Here is a 20,138-nt window from a genome sequence, read left to right as displayed (position 1 = left end):
CAAGGACACAGGCTGCCACCCCACTCCTCTCACACTCGGTGTTTGTCTGCTATTTCTGGCAGCCTCCAATGAAGTTCTCCCAGGCTATTAATAATGGGAGTGAGAAACCCATGTGGGATCTGCTATATAAGGTAAAGCAGACGGTATAGGAAGCTAAATATACTTGAGGGTACAGGAGAAGAGCAGAAAGTTTGGCAGGCAGGAGTGGAAAGAGATTGTTTTAACAATGGAAAGAGAGAATCAGTTACTTAACATCACAGGCTCCTGGGGAAGGAGTGAAAGAGCTGAACCATTGGCTCCAATGTGCTCAAAAACATGGCAGGCAGGATGACAAGCTGAGTCAGACAGGTCTTGGAGGAGAATCCAGAGGCCCCAGAGTCCCAGAACTCAGTAATAATAATATAGAAGTAAAGACGTGTGCAAAAAAGTCCAGTAGTCAATTCTTTTCATGTTCAGTTAAAAAGAAAGTTTTAAAACATTTTTCCCAAAAGGAGGCCCCTTTTCTCTGCCAGGCCTGGACCAAATGGCCCTGCTGGTGCCCCCCCCCCCCCCCTTTGGACATAGATAAGGACCCTTAGTCCCAGCCAGTTCTTAGAAAATGATCTCTTACCTGAACACAATCAGTTAATTTGTTCAATATTGGGGGGGGGGGGGGTACTCAAGCACACACACCCCCCCAGCGCAGACTCTCCCCTCACTTTTCCACAGTTAGGGACCTTCTTTGCTTATCTTGGCCTTTCTTGAATTCTGTTTTAAATTTTCACTCCATTACCTGCCACGGAGCAGCTGGAACTTAAGAAATATGTTCGAAAACTGCTCCTGAAACTCTCTTTTCAGAGTCTCATATCATGACCTCTAGGCTCTACAAGACTTCCTTTCTGGTGCCCTGCTTTAGGTATTTGAATATCTGTCAGATTTCATGGTTTCCTTTCCTCTAGGGAACACATAGTTAATAGAAGTATAATAGAGTTCAGTGGCTCTTTCTAGATGGTCCTAGGAGCCAGCTTTTCAAAATTATTGGGGGTGCTAAGCCCAGTGGAAATAACCCTTCCTTGGACACATACAAGGAATTTTCTCAATACAGAGTCAGCTTTTATGTTGCTGATCGCACAATGCTCCACCTCCATACACAGGTTGGATGTGTGTGTATCTGACTTTACACTGCTCCACCTCACACTCACAGGCCAGTAGTACATGTGGAGGTAGGATAGGGCAGAGTTAGGCAGGTGCGACTGCGTACCTGCACACACACAGAAACTCAGAGCCAGATACGGAGAGGACCCAAAAGCACACACCCTCTGTTCATATTTCAGTGGTGCCTGCCCACGATCCAGGTTATAATCAGCCACGAGTGGAGACTACCTGGTAAGTAGATTCATCTGTCTCATTTCATAAGGCTTCTGTTGCAAACCCCACATCATTTTGCTAGCCATTCTCTGGACTACCTCTATCCTTCCTGTATGAGGGGGGATATGATAGGGGTGTAGAACAGGTAGAAGTGAATCGATTTTCCACGCTTTGTACTTTTTGAAAGTCCAGGGGACGCTCGAAATGACATGCAAATACTTTTAAAACAAATAGGAGGAAATATTTTTACTCAGAAGAGGGGCCCACAGGAATGAGAGAAAGGGAGATTGGGGGAGGTTTTTGTTTTTGTCAGGTGGGGATCCCAGGCTAGACTGTCTTTGCTTCAGTTTGGTTTATTGGATTTGTTAACATTTGTTTATTTTGTCTTGTTTTAAAGTAAAAGAAAACCATAACTATTGCTTCAGGGCCATGTTTATCTTCTCCTGCCCTAACTGGGATAATATTTAATCACCTCTCTGACCTCATGTGCGACTTTCTTATTTTCTAAGTCCTCGTACTTAAAAGGGCCTCTTTTATCAAGCTTTTAATACAATCAGATGTTTTCAAACATGTTTCAGAGCTAAACTGATTCACACTTTGTGTGGGCTCTGTCTCCTCTCAGCTGTAACGTTCAGGGACTTGACTTGAAAGCTGCTGATTTTACAGAGAAAATACAGGCCAAATTATAGAATCAGAGGCCAAAGCGTGAGCACATGTACAGAGGCCCAATTCTGATATGCAAAAATGTGGAATGGCTTGTTTTGTTTTTTTTAAAGCACACTTTCTAATATTAAGGGGCCATTACTCTGTATGTAATCACAGATGGAGAAATCAGAATTAGTCATTTCCCTGGGGAAGAAGGGTCGGTAATATAGGGGGGGGGGGGGGGGGGGGGGGGGGAGATAAGCTTGTATGTCAGATTGTGGGGAGTTTGAACAAAGGTCCAGAGCTGAAACCACCTGGACCCACAACTTCCGAGCTTCACTTAAAACACGTTCCTGTTCACATCCCTTTGAGCTCAATCCTCCTTTTCGCAGCTATTTTAGGGGAATCTGATAGGACATGAAGGCATCGGCTCACACAGGCTGCTTGTCACTTATGAACTTTCTGTTGGAATATTCCCTGAACAAGAATTTCAAAAGCGCCTCTCCCACCACAGAAATGTGTGGCGGGCCCCTCCCAGTTGTGGAATTCTTTGAATGGGAAACCTTTGCCCTAGCAGGGAGGGGAGGGGCAAGTAACTGCAGGCCTGTTGAATGCATTCCAGCTCACCAGGCTCTGTAGTTGAAGAGAAGCTGCTTCAACCTTTCCTGCACTGCATCCTCAAACCGTGGAGGGCCAACAGAAACCTTTCAGCATGTTGTCTCTTCCTCCCCTTCCTTCTTTCCGAGAAGTTTGTGCAGCGCTGCGTACACCTTGTAGCGCTATAGAAATGCTAAATAGTAGTAGAAGCCACAGACAGGTTCTCAGCATACAGAACACGTCCCTGATAAAAGCCCTGGCACACATTATCCTGTTTAATCTGCCAGTCTGCCCGCTCTCTGTAGTCAGGTCAGGGGCTGTGCGGAGGCTGGAGGCACTCAACTCCCATCTCTGCTTTTCCTCTCCTTCCTGGTTACAAAAGACATGTGAATTATAGGGGACGAAGAGAGCAGGGCCCACTCAGGGCAGTCACTTGGCAAAAGCTGCTTAGATGCACCCCCACCTGTCAGTCGGGAGAAGTAACCTGTTGGAGGTGTGAGAGACAGAGGAGAACCTGGAAGCACCTCATGAAGTGCGTGCGGTGGGTGGAGCTCTTTTTGTTTAAAAACCCCAAGATCTGCGCTTGCATTTCACGTGTGAAATTCAGTCAGATTTCTTTTGCAATTTACGGACAGTTGTAGGGCACCTCCTTGGTTAAGCAGGACAGCTGGCCACCCTCATCTCCTGCCGAATCTCCCTCCATCCTTTTCTGATTCTCCTGTGAAAGCAGGCACAACTTTTGTACAAGTGGTGCTTTTATCTGAAAATAGGGTCAGTGCTGTGCCAGAATAGTGTCAAAACACAGTAGGAACTGTTAATACTGCATCACAATCCTAAAGAGTTGTGTAAGGTGAGTGACTAATAATGGAAGAACGGGAAAACCCTCAGAAACCAAGAGACTAGACCACAGACAAAAAAAATCTTATATAGATACTAATGTTCTGTTGGTCAGACCTTGGTAAACACCTTGGTTGCTGAGGGTTTTCCCGTTCTTCCATTATTAGTCACGCACCTGTTAATCAGTTGTGCCACCCAGAAACTGAAGTAGCTGCTTACAATTATTCCAGGGCAAGAATGTGGCATCTTGAACTGTACTTCTACAGACCAGGCAATCCCTTCCTACACCCTGTGAAGTTCATTGCTGAATTTATCTGCAGTTCTGGGGCACAGGAAAAGGGACAAAAGCAGTGCAAAGACCTCTTTGTGTTTTGAGCTCAAATTGTCATTATATTGGCCGGGTTCAAGCTCCCCAGTCTGATTACCATATCAGGTCTTCTGCTGCTCAGCTGGAGGAGTCCTGGGTATTGCTTAAAGGTGACACCTAGTGGCTGGATGGTTCTAGCGTAGAAGTTCTCAACCCAGTCCTCTGGACACACACAGCCAGTCAGGTTTTTAAGTATCCACAATGACTATGCATGAGAGAGATTTGCATGCACTTCCTTCACTGTATGCACACATATCTCAAACATAGTCATCATGGATAACCTGAAAACCTGACTGGCTGGGCACATCCTTAGGACTGGGTTGAGAATCCTCTTAGACTAACCCTTGGTGCATGACCCCTCCCAGCCCAGCACTGGCGCTGCAATGCTCAGACTAATTTTGAACATGAGCCAAGCCCTGGGTTCTGAATGAGCCAGAGTAGGGATTCTCAACTCAACCCTTTGTACACACTCAGCCAGTCAGGCTTTCAGATATCCGCAATGAACATGCATGAGAAATTTGCAAGTACTGCCTTCACTGTGTGCAAATATGTTCATGCATATTCACCGTAAGACTCCTGAAAACATGACTGGTTAGGTGCGTCCTGAGGACTGAGGTAGAAAGAACAGCAGCACCTGCTCAAAAACCAAAACAGAATAGGGGAGACTCGCGACACCCTCAAACATGAGCACTTGCATGTAAACGTTGTATCTGTGTAAACTGAAAAATAAACCCGTAAGTAAATGTCACAGAGAGCTGTGATTTCATGATTCCACAATTATGGTGACATTTAGATACATGTCTACCCATAATCACACTTTTACATAGCTGTATTAGCATGTTTGAAGCTTGAGTAACCCATGTCATGTCTAGACCTTCCTCGGTGTCTCGCACTAATGTACTGCTCAGGCATCTGAAACATGAAGCAACCTCTGTCCACTGTCTGGGCTAGCTTTTCCTGTGAAAAGGCAGGAAGGGCATTTAAATATACTGAGGCACCTGCCTCACCCTGAGAGCTCTCAGTCTATACACCAGGTATATTGCAGGTGTACTTAACAGACCACGCAAACCACCAGCCAAAATCAGTAGCTCAAAATCATTCACAACCACAGTCATCCAACCAGGATCAGCAGATGCTTTACAACGTTAACATCTTAGCAACACACATTCAACTAGAAGAGTAAATTCCTGATCTATGGAAAAGCATTCAATGTTTGGAACGGAGGTAGAAACATAAAGCGACTTGCCTAAAGTTTCAGAAATCGGATTGATCTTGTGTCCGAGGCAGCGATAGACTATTTTGCCACCCCTCAGCGCTCTCGCCCCCTTTCCGAGGCAGATCAGAGATGCAAGCAGTGGTATAAACTCCATTCAGGGCAGATCCAGCCATGGCGGGAAGGGGGGGGGGGGGGGGGGAAGAAAATGGGACTCACAGCTGCATTAGCATATTCTCAGGAAGGACCCTTCTCACACTAGAGCCCCTTTCTGAGACGGCTCTTTTGGGCCCTTTATTTCAACGTCCCACTGCAAGGCAAGATCCTGGCACCTCAGTCATTGTGTCGGAGCTTCCAGCACACAGCGGAAGTTGCAGAGATGATGAGCTGATGCCTCCAGCAAACGCCCCTGCCCCGCACATTTAACAGAGCAGGGCAACAGCCTGCTGTGGCCCAGAGCCAACCTGTTTTGTAAGCCTCAGAACATTCCTGTCCCTGGAATTTAGGCCTGTACAGATCTGGTGCAAAGGGCACGTTTTAATCCATTACAGCCTAAAGTAACACATGTAGGAGTTATGATATTACCAACTGGGACAACAGTCTGTGTCCTGAAACTTCAGGCACCTGGTTTGTTTTTCTATAATTTTTTTTATTTGCATTGCTGAAGATCCCTCATGCTAACAAAAGACAGCAGTGAAATCATTTCAAAATAAAGCACTTTATTAAATTGCTCTCCAAGTCACTGTGTGGTTATGGTGCTGTCCTGAGAAGCTCGGAGAGAGGAAGGATGGTTTCTTTTTTAGAAGGGTAAAGAAGGGGATGGCATTAGGGATCCAAAGTTATACAAAGTGTTCTCTGCATCCGAATTAAACGTGGACCACACGCAGTAAGGTTTGCCTCCACAAATGCTCCCCCTGGTTCTTTCAAGACACCATGTTTTGGCAAATGAAACCCTTCCTGCTGGTCTTGTCCAATCATAATGTGTACAAAAAGAAGATACCCCCATGCACACCATGGTTCAGAAACCAAGCAAAGATTCAGGCCTAAGGGATTAGCAGATAACGCCAGAACCATGGTTGATAAGGTTCCTGTTACCCAGAGCAAGGGAGAGCCTGAAGCTCCTCCATCCCAGCTTAGTGCAAACCACTTCAGGGTGAAAGTGCAGAAGTGGGCTCCACACACCTGAGGGGAAGCCAGGAGCCTGGAACAGGACAACAGCAGCTGCTGGGCCTTACCCCTCTTTTCCAAGCAGAGATGGTGTCATGCCTCTTTGTAAAACCCATACTCCCAGTTAAAGCTGCTACTGGTTACGTAGCGGAAACTGTAAAGTACTAATCGGACAGGGCAAAAGGATACAGTGCTGCCCATGCTGTGGAAATGTTAAGAGGCCTCACGTGGGAAAGGAGAAATTGAGACTTCACAGATGTCATGCAGCACATTCACAAAGGTCAAAATAAATTAAAACCAAAGGCAAACCCTCAGAAAGTACAATGTAATGCTACACAAAGTCGAACAGTAGTAACACTGTAAAAATAAATAGAAAAAGGGCCCCAGAACAATGGAAGCAGCTTCCGGAAATGTCACCGTAAAAGTGAGGCTTTAATTCAACGGGTGGGTCCAAAGAGTAGAAAACCTTTTCAGTCCAGAGTTATTTTGTCTTTCCACTCTCCTTTGCCACTTCCCTCTTCCCCCCTCCCCCTTTTAATGTTTTATAATATTACCACATCAGTATTAACACCCATCAGAGTTGCACAAATTCTTGGGGGGGGGGGGGCAAGGTGATGGGGAAGAGGTACACAAGAGAAACAGGAGAACCATCGTCCCAGAAAACTTTACCTGTACAGCATAAGCGGTTACCCCACGGGATGCTATTACTGTAATAAAAAAAATTTAAAAACACAGAAAATGCAAACAAAACCCAGAGATTTTATAAAATAGATTATTTTCCATTAAAACACCCAGCCAGGAGGGTGAATTTTGAAGAATGCTTAAGGTAGCAGCCCAGTTAATCCATGCAGGTGAGTACTTTTCTCTGCAGCAGAATTACTTCAGTGAATTCTAGCGGGAAATGTATCACCTTGCTAAAAGACTGACATCTCTTCTCTGGGCTGAAGGGGGGATGAAGAGGCTCCAGGATCACAGTGACAGAGCTCGAGAAGACACACAATCTCGGCCGTCCATTCACTGTCAGCGTAGGGTACTGTGGATGGTAGAAGACACGGTGACAGCAAGTGTCCAGAACAGCAAGACGATTAAATCCTAGGAGACCCCGCCAGTAAGCAACTTAAGACTTCAGGTCCCACAGCGCTTGAAGTAACCTGATAACAGAAACGTTCATCTCTCTGCTGCTCAGTTCATGAGTGGTCTCCAGTAAACCGAGTGATCAGACTGGCTGAATATCCCATCAGTCCTTAAAAATTATTTTATTTTACTTACATTGTTTATTTCAGTAGTATCAATGCCACTAAAAGGCAAAATACAATCAATCAGTCTTTCACATCATATGGTTTAGAAATACTTCATCAGTGACTGTAGTGATATCCGACTCCCAGCGCCTGCAGGTGCTTGAGGAATGGGTGAAAGGATGGTATCCTTGTGCCTCCGAGCCCAGATTCCCGTCTCCTATTTCCTGCTTTCTCACCTCCAGACACAGCCGGATCTGCAGTCCAGGACAGGATGGCCTATGTATCTGCACTGCTTGAACACCAGGCTCTCAGCTTTAGCAAAACCTTCTAGGCTATTCGTGAAGGTTTATTTCACATTTAAACCTGGGTGGGGGCCGGGGCCTGAAAGAGCAGCCAGAACCGGCAAAACACTAACAGGTTGTCAGCCCAGGGTAAAGTAAGTGTTATCTGTGAACAGCACAAGATATAAAGTTAAGAGCAACTCCACCGGTCACCTGACCCCATCCTAGGTTATGCTGAAAGAAAGAGGTGAGAGGTGTAACTTAGGAGGATGGGTGGGTCCATTGAGAGATTATGCCAAACTACTAGTGCACAGGAGAGAGGGGTAAAGGCCCTTCCAAGTCCTCTTTCAGGCCGAGGCACATTCTAAAAATAAGTGTGGGGGGGAGGAAAGAGAATCTCCTAAATTCACAGTTTGAAACCAAATGAGAGAAAAGTTATAGAATCTTATGAGCCTTCATGTTACCTGTGCTTCAGCACAACATTCTCATTTCCAGTGACAAGACCAAAACAAAATTAAAAAAAAAAAAAAAAAACCCACGCCTGTAGACATGATGATTGCATCATGCCATGTCGTCACACTGGGCGGGTGTAAGGAGAGACAGCTGTGGACATCTTCGCACCTCTAGCTACCAAGCTGAAGGCACTGCGAGCTGAAGGCCCTCTGAGGGTTCCAGACCCCAGCCTCAGAAACAGTTAAATCCGTACAATCTAGGAGGGCCCCCAGCTCCTCCCGTAAGGGCAACAAGTTCGTTTTGTTCAGTAGTGGAACAGCTGTTGCAGAAGTGGTTCTGTCCTTCAGGGCCCTGCTGATGGGCTGAACTCCTTACTCCACACGTGCTCCTGAAAGAATACAATTCTGTTTTGTAACCTCTTCACAGTTTTTCTGCCAGTTCAAGTATTGACCAGTTTGTAACCAGTGAAGAGATGGCGACCTCCTGGCTTCTTGCCTTTCTCTTCCTGCTATAAGATCTCCTCTCTTTGGTTCTTGGGCATCACTTGGCCATTCCGCAGGGAGCCATTTTGGCTGCGGAGGAGTTTTCCCTTCTCCCGGTCTGGCCACGTGAAGATAGCGTCATCACTGTCCATCTCTGACTCCGAGTGCATTAAACTGGTATTCAGAACTTGAGCTTTCAAAAATCTGCTCCCTTTAACGACAAGAAATGAGAAAAGGATTCAGGGCTATGGTCTATGGTCCTTGTTTTAACTCGTCACTCCCTCTTCCCTGTAATAAATTATCTTTAGGGACGGTGAAAGGGTATTAGGGTGTCCCAAGCAAACTGTCCACTACCCCCCCCCCCCCCCAAAATCAATTAACTGCCAAACCCCTAACCCCTCTCTCCTAAAAAATTAACCAATCATAATTACCCCAACATCACCCTTCCCAGAACAAGAATCCTGCAGGACTGGACATCTTCACTTTGTTTTGCAAAAATATTCAAGAAAAGTCACCTGAAGCTGGGTGCCAAGTTTACAGAATTAGGGGTATGCGGGTGAGTTCCGAAAGCCTTTTATCCAGGTAAATGTTTCTTTGAAAACGAGCCACGTCCCCCCTGGCTAAAGGCAGGCACACTCTTGCTTTTTACCGCCACGCCAGGTAATCTCCAAGTTTGCCTAACAGTTAACTTGGCCCTGATTATCTTTCCGTAATTCAGCTCCTGTGACCCTGACAGCTGGTGATTTTGTTCTCTGCATTGGTCACCTGTACATTTTCCTATTCAATTTAAGATATTATGCCTAGCTTTTAAGGCCTATCATCTGGGGATTCCCTCACATTTATCCCATATACTCCCCACTTGTTCATTCTGCTTTCTCGACAGGTCATCGCTTAGTGGTCAAAGAAAGCTCACTATGAATGCACACGGAATTCAGCGTTTTTTTTCTTTCTGGCTCCAAACGTTTGGCAAGACTTACCCGCATACATCAGATCTGAATGATCTTTTACAAAACGTTAAATTTTATTACATGATATGTTAAGTTCCGACAGGCCTGATTAAACTTGAGCGGGTACCTCCCTTGCCTGTTTTACCCACTTCTCTCCCCCTTTCCCCTCCCCATCCATTTAGGGACTGTACACTTGTGTGTTTGAATGTTACATTTTTCTATTGATTTGAAGGCATTCCGCTCTTAACTTTTTTATTGTATTTTTCCATGTAAACCGCTTTGATATACTGCTTTCTCTGGGGTCAGGTCAAATACATGAATAAATAATAAAAATAAGAAAATATATCATCAAGAAACCACCTAAACAACCTGCTCTGTATTCCATCTCATGCAGTCTGCTAGCTCAATCTCAAAAGCGTGAAAGCTTGTGAAAACAGATTTTAGTTTTGGTTTTTTTTTTGTTACATTTGTACCCCGTGCTTTCCCACTCATGGCAGGCTCAATGCCGTGGGCAATGGAGGGTTAAGTGACTTGCCCAGAGTCACAAGGAGCTGCCTGTGCCGGGAATCGAACTCAGTTCCTCAGGACCAAAGTCCACCATCCTAACCACTAGTTGATTAATACACAAGACCTGCAACAGAAAATGCTGCTTCTTTAATATCAGAAGAACACAAGTTTGGTAAGGAGGGCAGTGAAAATTGTCATGCTCCCCCCCCCCCCCCCCCAATCTTTCTGTATTTTTGATCCTGTAAAAGGTATCACAGCAGCCAACACCCCCCCTCCCCCCAGATTCCTTCAGAATGATGATTATATCTGCTGGAACTCAGCTGTCCAAAGTGACCAAAGAACATGGTCTCAGGCTGGCAGGACTCACACAGACCATGAGCGCCTCCTGCAGGCATCATCACACACCGCACGGGGTGTAGCGTGTTCTCTCACCCAATAAATCTTCCAGGTTATATACACCAGGCCAGGCTATAAGTGTCATGACAGTATATGCACTGGTGTAGGTATAAACTAAATATCTAATGAGAAAGAGAATCAAAATCTTCTCATCGAAACCACAAATTAACAAGATTCTCTATATAATGCTTAGTGAGTGGTGAATAAATTGTATTCAAAAATACGGAGGAAAAAGCCTCAAGAAGCTCCCGGCTAAATGCCGCGGGAGCAGGGCTGCTTCATCATTGGCAAAAAAACCTCCGTTGGATAAGAATACAAACTTGCAACAGTACTCAAAAATTAATTATTTACAATATAGAGGATTAGAACTTCAAGCAGCCCATTGTACTTAGTTGACCGTGACCTACGACGGCCAGCGTTTCGTCTAGCTGCATCAGGGTCAGACCATCGTTATTTCAACAGCGTTCATGATTGACTGAACGGTTGGGCGTGCGGAGGATGAAATGTATTTAGCTAAGTACAATGAGCTGCTTGAAGTTCTAATTAAATAATTAATTTTGAGTACTGTATTCTGATGAAGCAGCCCTGCTCCCGCGGCATTTAGCCGGGAGTTTCTCGAGGCTTTTTCCTCCGTATTTTTGAAAACAATTTATTCACCACTCACTAAGCATTATATAGAGAATGTTGTTGATTTGAAGTATATACACTGGGCCATATTAAAGGCTACAAATGGTTTTATGGCTGTAAAGCAAAAGCAAACGGCAGTGAACACAAACCTTCTTTTCAGGTCCCAGATATAAAATGTGCCAGGTTAAGAAAAGGAGTCATTTCACACTGATAAGTTGTGGCTTGTTAAAGTAAATTGCCTGATGTTTCCAGACACGTCATTCATGGACCTGCAGCCCCATAAGCTCTGCTGTTGCATTTTTGGGCTCTGTTTTACCTATTATCCCAACTTCAACCAGTCGGGAAACCCACCTCACGTTCTCTCACTATGGAACACCCGGGCTTTTATGTTTTAAGAACTTTTTAGATTTTGCGATGATCCTCCATTAGATAAGTTGCTAAGAGGCCTTTTGCTTTAATCCCTAAATTGGGCTCATATATATCCAGTCCACCCCACCTCCGAGATCATCTGGCTCACAGAATAAGAGGGTGAGGTTATTTTGGCACAGCATGTGGAGCACTGGCTGCCCAAGACAGCAGGACTCAACCTGAAGGGCCCAAAGCCTATCTTTCACAGCGACCTGCCAGCACATTTCCTGTGGAAGGTACCTCTTGCCATACGAAACAGGTGCATGCTTTTACACAGTGCGTGGCTTTCCATGACCTGAAATCTCGGTCCGAGTGCTCTATGCATTTGGTTTGCTTCTATTGCTACTCTACCTATGCCTCCTACTGTCTGTAATGAGAAAACAGACACATGTTAGTAGAGTCACTTAGTTATGGCAGGAGAGACAGAGAGTTAGGCCTGTTACTAGTGCAGTTTCTCTGTCCAAAAGCAGAGACCTGAAAACGTTTCTTTTCTGCCTTATCCTCCTAGGGGCCTCCCTGAGCTGCTTTTAATGTGCCCTGGCCAGTGCTGTGCAAGCTGCAAAAGCCCGTGGGACTCATCTGCTCATCCAAGTGCATTCGTATGTTGTGTAATGCACGCAAGAACACTTCAAAGTTGCAACCCTTCTTTTCCTTTACAAGATCGACATACCATGACACCATGAAGTGTGCTCTGGAGAACTCAAAAGTTACAGCATCACAGCAAACTTAAACGCTATTCCCAGACCCCCCGTCATCACTTCCTACCTGCTTTGCCACTTGGTTTCAGTTCCAGGCTCTCCAAGTCATCTGTAGTGCCCAAGATCTTGTATTTACTCTTCCTTTTGGGTTTTCCTTTCCTCCTGAAACGAGAGGAGATAGGTTGGGCAGGGACTTGCTGCCGGGGCAACAAAAGCACTGAACTGTCCTTTGCTGAGTGACTCACCTCTTGCAGCAGCAGACCAGCATCCAGGACAAGATGCCAAGGGCCACCAGGATCACAAAGGAGGCGATGACGACATACAGCACGCTCCAATCTGCAAGAAAAACAGGGGGCTGACACTTCCGGGGAGAGGCTGCACAGGTCTCAGATGAAAACACGGGAAACAGGATCTGGCACAGAATGGGCAAAATGCCCAGGAGCCTTCTCCATAGGGTTACCATTCGTCTGGATTTCCCTGGACATGTCCTCTTTTTGAGGGCATGTCTGGGGCGTCCGGCGGATTTTGCCTGCACCCACGTTTGTCTGGATTTCTGGACAAACGTGGGTGCGGGCAGGCGCGTGCGTGTGATCGCGCCGTGGGTCTGGTCTCCCGTCCCCTCCCCTACCATGTTCCCTGGTGGTCTAGTGACGTCTTCGGGGCAGGAAAGAGCCCCCTCTTTCCTGCCCGGAGCGCTGCCTCCCCTGTCTATCATCCTCCTCAGTCTGGCTGGGAATTCAAAATGGCCGCCGAGAGTTGAACTCTCGCGAGGCCACTTCAACTCTCGGTGGCCATTTTGAATCCCCAGCCAGACCGAGGAGGATGCAGCAGGCAAGGGCAGGCAGCGCTCCGGGCAGGAAAGAGGGGGCTCTTTCCTGCCCCGAAGAGAAGACGCTACTAGACCACCAGGGCTAGATAGTAAGTGAGGGGGGGGGGGGGTATGTGAGAGGGGGGGGAGGGGACTATGTGACGGGGGGGGGGGGGGGGAATAGGGGCGGAACGAGGACCCGAAGGGGGCGTGGCATGTGTCCTCTTTTTCAGAGGACACAAAATGGTAACCCTACTTCTCCAACAGCCATCGTTCTGAGGCTGCTTAAAACGTATTTGTAAAAACCTCAAAGAAATCTCCACTTTACAATCTCTAATCTACCCGATGACAAATGGCCACAGTAGCTGCCTTGTGCTTGAAGTTCAGCGGTCCTTAAGCCGATCTGGGATCACATTTCTGTTCTAAAATGGAAACGGGATGAATGAGATGACAACGCACCACAGTTACACTCCCCATCCCCCAGCTGCACTCGGATGATGTTCTCCATCCAGAAGGGGTCGCAGATACAGCGTTTGGTGAAGGAGTCACAGCGGCCATGATCGGAGCAATTCAGCTGGCAGGCTGAAGGCATAAAGAGATAAGCAGATAGTCCGTCATTTATGATGTCAACTTACACTGTCCCTATCCCAGAGAGCTGACAGTCAGAGGGAGGGGAAGTGGGGGATGCCCAAACTAACAGAAAGGGTAACGTTATAAACAGGGATCCTAAGCAGGAAAGGAAAGTAGTGACCTAGAAACAACACCCCTGAGAGTTGCTGCTCCAAGGCAGGTCGTGACTTATTTTAGAAAATACAGACATAAGTGCTGAATCCGTCCCTTGCTCTTGGCCTATCGCATGAAATTTGGCGCTATGGTTTCTGAGCACCTGTTTAATTCATGTACAGTTTTAAAAGTGCCTACTCGACTTCAGATGCTCTAACCCCCTAAAATTCTGTTGTCTTGTACACACATTTTCGCGTTAAGTGCGTGCAGGTTGGAGAATAATGGCAGTTACGTATATAACTTAATTGTTAAATTAAGTTCTAATTGGCTCTAATTCATAGTTAGACACGTAACTACCCTTAGTCGTCATTCTAGAACCTTAGTGCAACTCCTTAGGGGTGTGGATGTGGGAGGGGCATGGGTGGATCGGGGGGTGTGCCCAGCCCTGACACACTAAGGTTATAACTTTATAACTGGTAGGGATGTGTGTATATGGGAGGGGCATGGGTGGGGCAAGGGGTGTGGATCTGGGAGGAGCATAGGTGGGCCGGGGCATGCCCAGCACTTGCACACTAAGGTTATAGCTGCTAGGAGTGTGTGGATGTAGGAGGAGCATGGTTGGGTCAAGTGGTTATGTGGGAGGGGCGTGGGTGGGTTGAGGGCATGTCCATCCCTTAAACACTAAGGTTATAACCAATAGGGGTGTGTGGATATGGGAGGGGCATGGGTGGGTTGGGGGTGTGCCCAGCCCTTACACACTAAGGTTATAACTGATAGGAGTGTGTGGATGTGGGAGGGGCAGGTGGGGGGACGGGACATACCCAGCACTTACACACTGTAAGGAGAAGAAGATGTGGGAGGGGCCTGTGGGTTGGGTGAGGATGTGGAGGGGGCCCAGCATTTAAGCGCTAAGGTAATAGAAAACTAATCATTTACGTGTATAACTGGGAGTGAGGGATGTGGGCAGGTTGGGGATGTGCCCAGCACTTACACAGTAGGGTTCTAGAAAATGCATATAACTGGTACGGGGGTGTGAATGTCGGAGGGGCATGGGTGGGTCATGTGAGGATGTGGGAGGGGAATGGACAGGTTGGGGCGTGCCCTGCACTTACGCAGTAAGGTTATAGAAAAGTGTCCGTTACCTGCATAACTAACAGCAGTTAAAGGCTGGTGTATATGGTCTGACATGGCGTAAGAGCTCAAGACCAAAGTTAGGCGCTAAAATGCCGACTTACACTAGTGTTCTACGATGACCATTACACAGACAATGGCCAAAACAGAATCTGTACTGAGCACTTGGCATTTTCGCGCTTAGGTTTAGGCGATCTTTACAGTATTGAGAATTAACAGGAGTCTCAAATCTGTCCTATTACAAAACCACACGCAAACTCAAAAGCACCTGTCCACAAAAAGAAGAAACACACAAATAGATACTGTCAGCATCACTCCCACTGTCTTCTTACACATAGCAGCCCCCACCCCCCCCAAGTTACTGATTTATGGTGCTCTCTGATTAATTTGAACAGATGTTTTGTTTTTAACTTTGCGGAACGCTGAAAATACAAGCAACGGTGATCAGACATGGTGGGGAGAGCTGTCCCGATGGAACGAGGTTGGCCTTAAGGGTAGCGTTGCCCCTCAGCTCTGTGGCATGGCAGGAGCTGCTGCAAGCATGGCACAGCATGGCCTACCCCAAACACGATAGGATCCGTCCCCAGCATGGTGGGCAGCAGCTCCCCCATAGAACAGGTGTGCAAGACTTGTGTTCACTCACTAACTGTGTTGATTTCCAGTGCCCGGAAGATAAGGAAATCTTTCTGTTGCTTATGGAGTTCATTTCTGAGGGTCCAAGCAACCCGGTGGCCTTTCAGAACCTGTTGGGGTGGTTGACTCTGCACATAGAAGACCATCTTTGTGCTGCAAATAAAAGACAAAAGTGAAGGAAGGTGAAGAGGAGGAGGGATTTTGTAAAAAAATAGGATCAAAGCATTAGTGGAGCTGAGCAAAGGCAGAAAAGATGGAGACAGCTTTATGCCTGAGCTACTTCAATGATTACAGAGCTTAGCGTACAGGGAAAGTGTGACCTAAACAAGGCACTTCGCACATTCACCTACCCAAGACGGTGAAACAAACCCGTCTTGGACGACATTCAATAGCCAATTATATCCTAGTGAAGCGATGCCGACGCCGAAGGACCGGACCAAGCCCCAAAACGTTGGGCTTTTCGAGATACTTGGGTCCGTACGAAGACACAGAACACAAGTAGCTGGGCTGTGGTCGGGCCCAAGGCATCGGATACACCAGGAACAGGTATCGGTACCTGAGATGGTCCGGTTGCAACGAGTACAACGTTTGAAGCCGCTGGGTGTCTTCGATGACATGGAAGGAAAAACGGCTCTGGCGAAATCAAAAGACTCGAGTGCGCCAATAAAAAAGGGCACAAAAAGAAGGAGAAAAACCGGCCGCGTTGAAAAGAAAGAAAATTTAAAATTGGGGGGGGGGGGGGGGGGGGGGGGAGGAAAGAGCTGAGGATTATTTTTTAAAGGAATCCTAAGATTTTTTTTTTTTTAAACAAAACAAAAGAACACAAAAAGACGCGAAAATTTGCTACAAAAACAGAAGACTCTTTCCCGGGCCAAAATGAGGAGCACAGGAGGAACCTGCAGCACCTCGTCGTAGAAAAAGAGAAACTGCGGTACGTGTGGCAGGCGGGAAGTCAGTCCGCGCATGCGCGCTGCACGCACGCCAGAAGGCTCTAGCAAACATTTTTGGGTTTTGCTATGGCAAAATGCCGGTTCCCGGGCCGACGCAGACATTGACCCACTTCTGCTTGTCCCGGAGAACCAATTATATCCTAGTAAAGTGGACAGGGATAACTGCCATCATCTATTACGTTACTGTGAGAATCAAACCTAAACTATGCTCGAGTCAAACAGAAGCGTAAATAAAATGAACCTGCCCCAATAGAGCACATCGCAGGCTGAGCAAATCCACACATGCCCTTTGGCATCTCCTCTTACCTCTGTTCCGTGTATGGCTGGATCTTTTGCACCATGATATCTGAATCCAGAACCCCCAGCAAGACCCCAATCTGCCGCAGGAACATCTCCTTCTGCTTCTCGGTCAACTGGCTCACGTTAACATTCAAAACCATCTCCACGAGGTCGTTCTTCCTGGGGTCTAGAGAGAACAGAGAAATCATAAACTGCATTCTGGTGTGGGGGGGGGGGGGGGGGGGGGGGCGTGGAAATCATACTTAAAGGAGGCACCAGAACAAAGAAAGGGTATAAGTTATAAACTGCAATCTCAGACAGGGGGAGGCAGGGGTCATGCTTAGAAGTGGCAAAGGAGGACAGGGTACGAACGGCCAAGGTTGCCAGCTGGGAAAAAATTTCCCAGCCCAAAACCAGCCGTAAACCCGCCCAAAAACTGCCCGCAGCCAACCCCCGCCCCCCAAGTCACTAACCCCGCCTCCTGTGTCACTAGCCCCGCCCCTGATGTCACCCCTGACGTCAACCCCGCCCCTGAAAGGCTTCTATTGGACCAAATTGGACCAATAGAAGCCCCGGCAGCGGGAAAACCGGCCAATCGGCGGCTGCGAAAACCCACCCAATCCTGCACCGCGGCCTCTCGAAAACCCGCCCAAATCCCCGCAACCCACGTGATTCAAAAATTCCCCGCAGCCATTTCCGAAAAGCCGCCCAATTCAGCGGCTTAACCGCAACCCTGCCGACTCTGCGAACAGCACTCTCAGACTGGGGGGGGGGGGAAGAAATCATGCTTATAGCAGGCACTGGAGGAAAAGGTGCTAAGTAATCATATCAGTAGCCTAGAGACAGACAACAGCTGAGTATTCAAAGACAACAATGTCAGAGGCCTCATTTATTTACCCAGTGCTTTGGGCTGATTATATGCAAAAGCACAGGAATGCCTGCATATCCAACAGCTGCCAAAGTGAGGTGAGTCACTTATAGTGATGGTTCAGTTCCCAGGGCACATCCAGACACTTGAGTTTTCAGGATATCCAGTGCAGGCAAATCTCTCTCATATGAATTCATTGTGGATATCCTGAAAATCCAACTGGCTGGGTTGTGTCCTGGGGGCTGGGTTGAGAAGCACTGGCTTATAGCATAGGACTCTTTTGAAATGACAACTGACCTGGCTTGACCTCCACAGTAGCTCTGTCAGTGTCACTCTCTCCCTTGGCGTCAGTCACTTTCAGGTGGAAAGTGTACATTCCTTCCACCAGGTTAGAGAGGAGAAGCACAGCGTGATGGTCTGAACCGTTCAGCACCTCCTGTTGGTTTCAGTACATAATTAAGTCAGAATGAAAGAACTAACCTTCTCACCCCCTTATTGTTACAGGCTTGACAAAAGGGCAGAGCCTAAGAAATTAAGTCTCTATGAGGTTCTCACGAAACGCCTAGCACCCACACATGCTCCTCACTAGCACCCTCCTCCCACCGTCTGGGTCCCACTTGCCTCTGGGCAAGTCTCCCACTCTCAAGTTATTCCCCAGTGATTTCTAAGGACACTGGGGCCACACTCTCAGGGGTCCCACAGCTCCTGGAAAGCACCCACAGACCCAAAACACAAATCACCAAGATTCTTAGTCAGTCCAGGATAACAGAGCTAATAAACTAATGGGTTTATTATCTGAAAAGTAGAACAGTGAACGATATAAAACAGATGGAAAAACAACAAGCAATAACAGGTAACTGAATAAGGATTAGTATTAAAGCTATCTAAACACTTTGTTACTACCTGGGTAGCACCTGGGGAGTTTCAGGAAAATAAGTGCTCACAGGTCTTGAACAGGGCCTCAGGGCAGAGATGTTTACCCTTTGCACTCCCTATCTGAGTCTGGGGGAAATCCAGTTCCTCCTGGCTGGATTTTGAACTCTGCAATCAGGGCCCAGAGCACCAACTTTGAAAGTATCTGGCCAATGGCACTGCAGGTTACTTTCCCTCAGGGCTTAAGCTGAAAGGAAAACAACTGCAGCCTTAAAGCATAGAACAGGCACCACCTGCTGGCCAATTAGAGGAAATGCATTGAGGGGAAAATAGGTGTCATAAAGCACATAAGAAATCACATTCATATGTCCACTGTTTCGCCACAGAGGCAAAATAAATATATTCTTTTTCAGAAACTGAATCTTGTAAAACTCCACAATGGATTAATTCAAAGATTCTTCAACGTCAAAGAATCAGGAAGCAGAGGGCCCTTTCTTCCCGTTTAGTGTAATTTTAGCAAGGAACCAACATCAGTGACTGGTTGCGTTTCCTGTTCTCGATGGTAACACTCACCCCTGCCGCAGGACTCCCCTCATCCCGGCTCCACACGTAGCTGATGATGCCTTTGTCATCAGAAGACCTCGACCCATCTAACTCGGCCGTGTTTGTGGGCAAAATAATCATCACATTGCCAGCAATCTTTGCAACCGGAGGCTTGTTTATCTCTGATAATCATAATAAATTGCTCTTAGATATTAATACAGACTGTCCCAGCCCCCAACATTATTACTCCCTCTCCAAACCCCAAGCCCCAAGGTCTGGTCTCTAACCACACAAGGAGGAACTAGTCTACTTCCACAAAACCAGTAACGGAAAACAAAACACAAATGGTGGGAATGACCACAGAAAAGCTGAACCAGGATGAATAGCCAGAGTCTTTATTCAAAAAGGTGCCTGTTCCAGGGCTGTTGAGGGGGGGAATTCCCCGGGCTTGGCCTCTAAGAGGGGGCCCGGCCTCAGCAAGCTTCTTCTTGCCTACTTCCGGGTCTGTCCTCTCCTGTGGGCTGCCCAGGACCTGGATGATTGCATTAATGCGATATCGTGTTAATGCAATCATCTGGGTACCGACTCCCGGCATGGACAGGAGCAGCGCAGGAGAGGACACAGAGAGGGAGCAGACAGAAAGGTACGGGGGCAGCGGCCCGAGTATGGGCGCGCATGGCGGTCCAATCCTGCCTTGGGCCCAGCTGTGTCTCTTGGCGGCCCTGGCCTGTTCTTCACCTTTCTGAATAAAGGATCTGGCTATCCATCTTGGTTCAGCATTTCTGTGGTCAGTCCCACCATTTGTTTTCCGGTCTGTAACCACTCCACCGGTTGCCTGCTCCCAGTCATCCTCTTCACACACAGGCTGCAAAAGCCCTACTGCCCTGCTGAACCTGCATTTAACCCATCTCTCCGTGCAGGAATGAAACTGAAGCAGACAGCAGATATTCTGTTGTTCATAAGTAAAAATGAGTAAAATCAAATCTCCACTTAACAAGCCCCAACTTGAGTGACTGTTTAATGTTCCTGCTTTTAATTGGATTTCTTTTATGGTTTTCTTCTGTCCTGACATGGTTAAGCCTGGCTAAGAGTTTGGGAGGAACGAGGAAGAGAGAAACAG

The 20,138-nt window shown here is 47.1% G+C and overlaps 1 protein-coding gene across 4 annotated transcripts in view; it reads right to left on the bottom strand.

Annotated features, from left to right (window-relative positions):
- Positions 1-7,410: 7,410 nt before the first annotated feature.
- KIAA0319L (KIAA0319 like) overlaps positions 7,411-20,138 on the bottom strand; it is a 67,939-nt gene continuing 55,211 nt past the window's right edge. For all 4 annotated transcript variants that reach the window (XM_030218430.1, XM_030218429.1, XM_030218432.1 and 1 more), the window contains exons 14-21: positions 19,049-19,200; positions 17,900-18,038; positions 16,762-16,921; positions 15,516-15,658; positions 13,478-13,600; positions 12,456-12,546; positions 12,278-12,372; positions 7,411-8,838 (exon numbers count right to left, since the gene is read on the bottom strand). In XM_030218430.1, the coding sequence (XP_030074290.1) occupies positions 8,654-8,838; positions 12,278-12,372; positions 12,456-12,546; positions 13,478-13,600; positions 15,516-15,658; positions 16,762-16,921; positions 17,900-18,038; positions 19,049-19,200 (1,088 nt within the window). In that variant the 3' untranslated portion in view covers positions 7,411-8,653. The remainder of the gene's footprint in view (positions 8,839-12,277; positions 12,373-12,455; positions 12,547-13,477; positions 13,601-15,515; positions 15,659-16,761; positions 16,922-17,899; positions 18,039-19,048; positions 19,201-20,138) is intronic.

The sequence above is a fragment of the Microcaecilia unicolor genome, chromosome 11, assembly GCF_901765095.1.
Source record: "Microcaecilia unicolor chromosome 11, aMicUni1.1, whole genome shotgun sequence".
Classification (NCBI taxonomy): domain Eukaryota; kingdom Metazoa; phylum Chordata; class Amphibia; order Gymnophiona; family Siphonopidae; genus Microcaecilia; species Microcaecilia unicolor.
The sequence above is the reverse complement of the archived record's forward strand: the minus strand, read 5'-3'. Positions and strand labels throughout refer to the sequence as shown.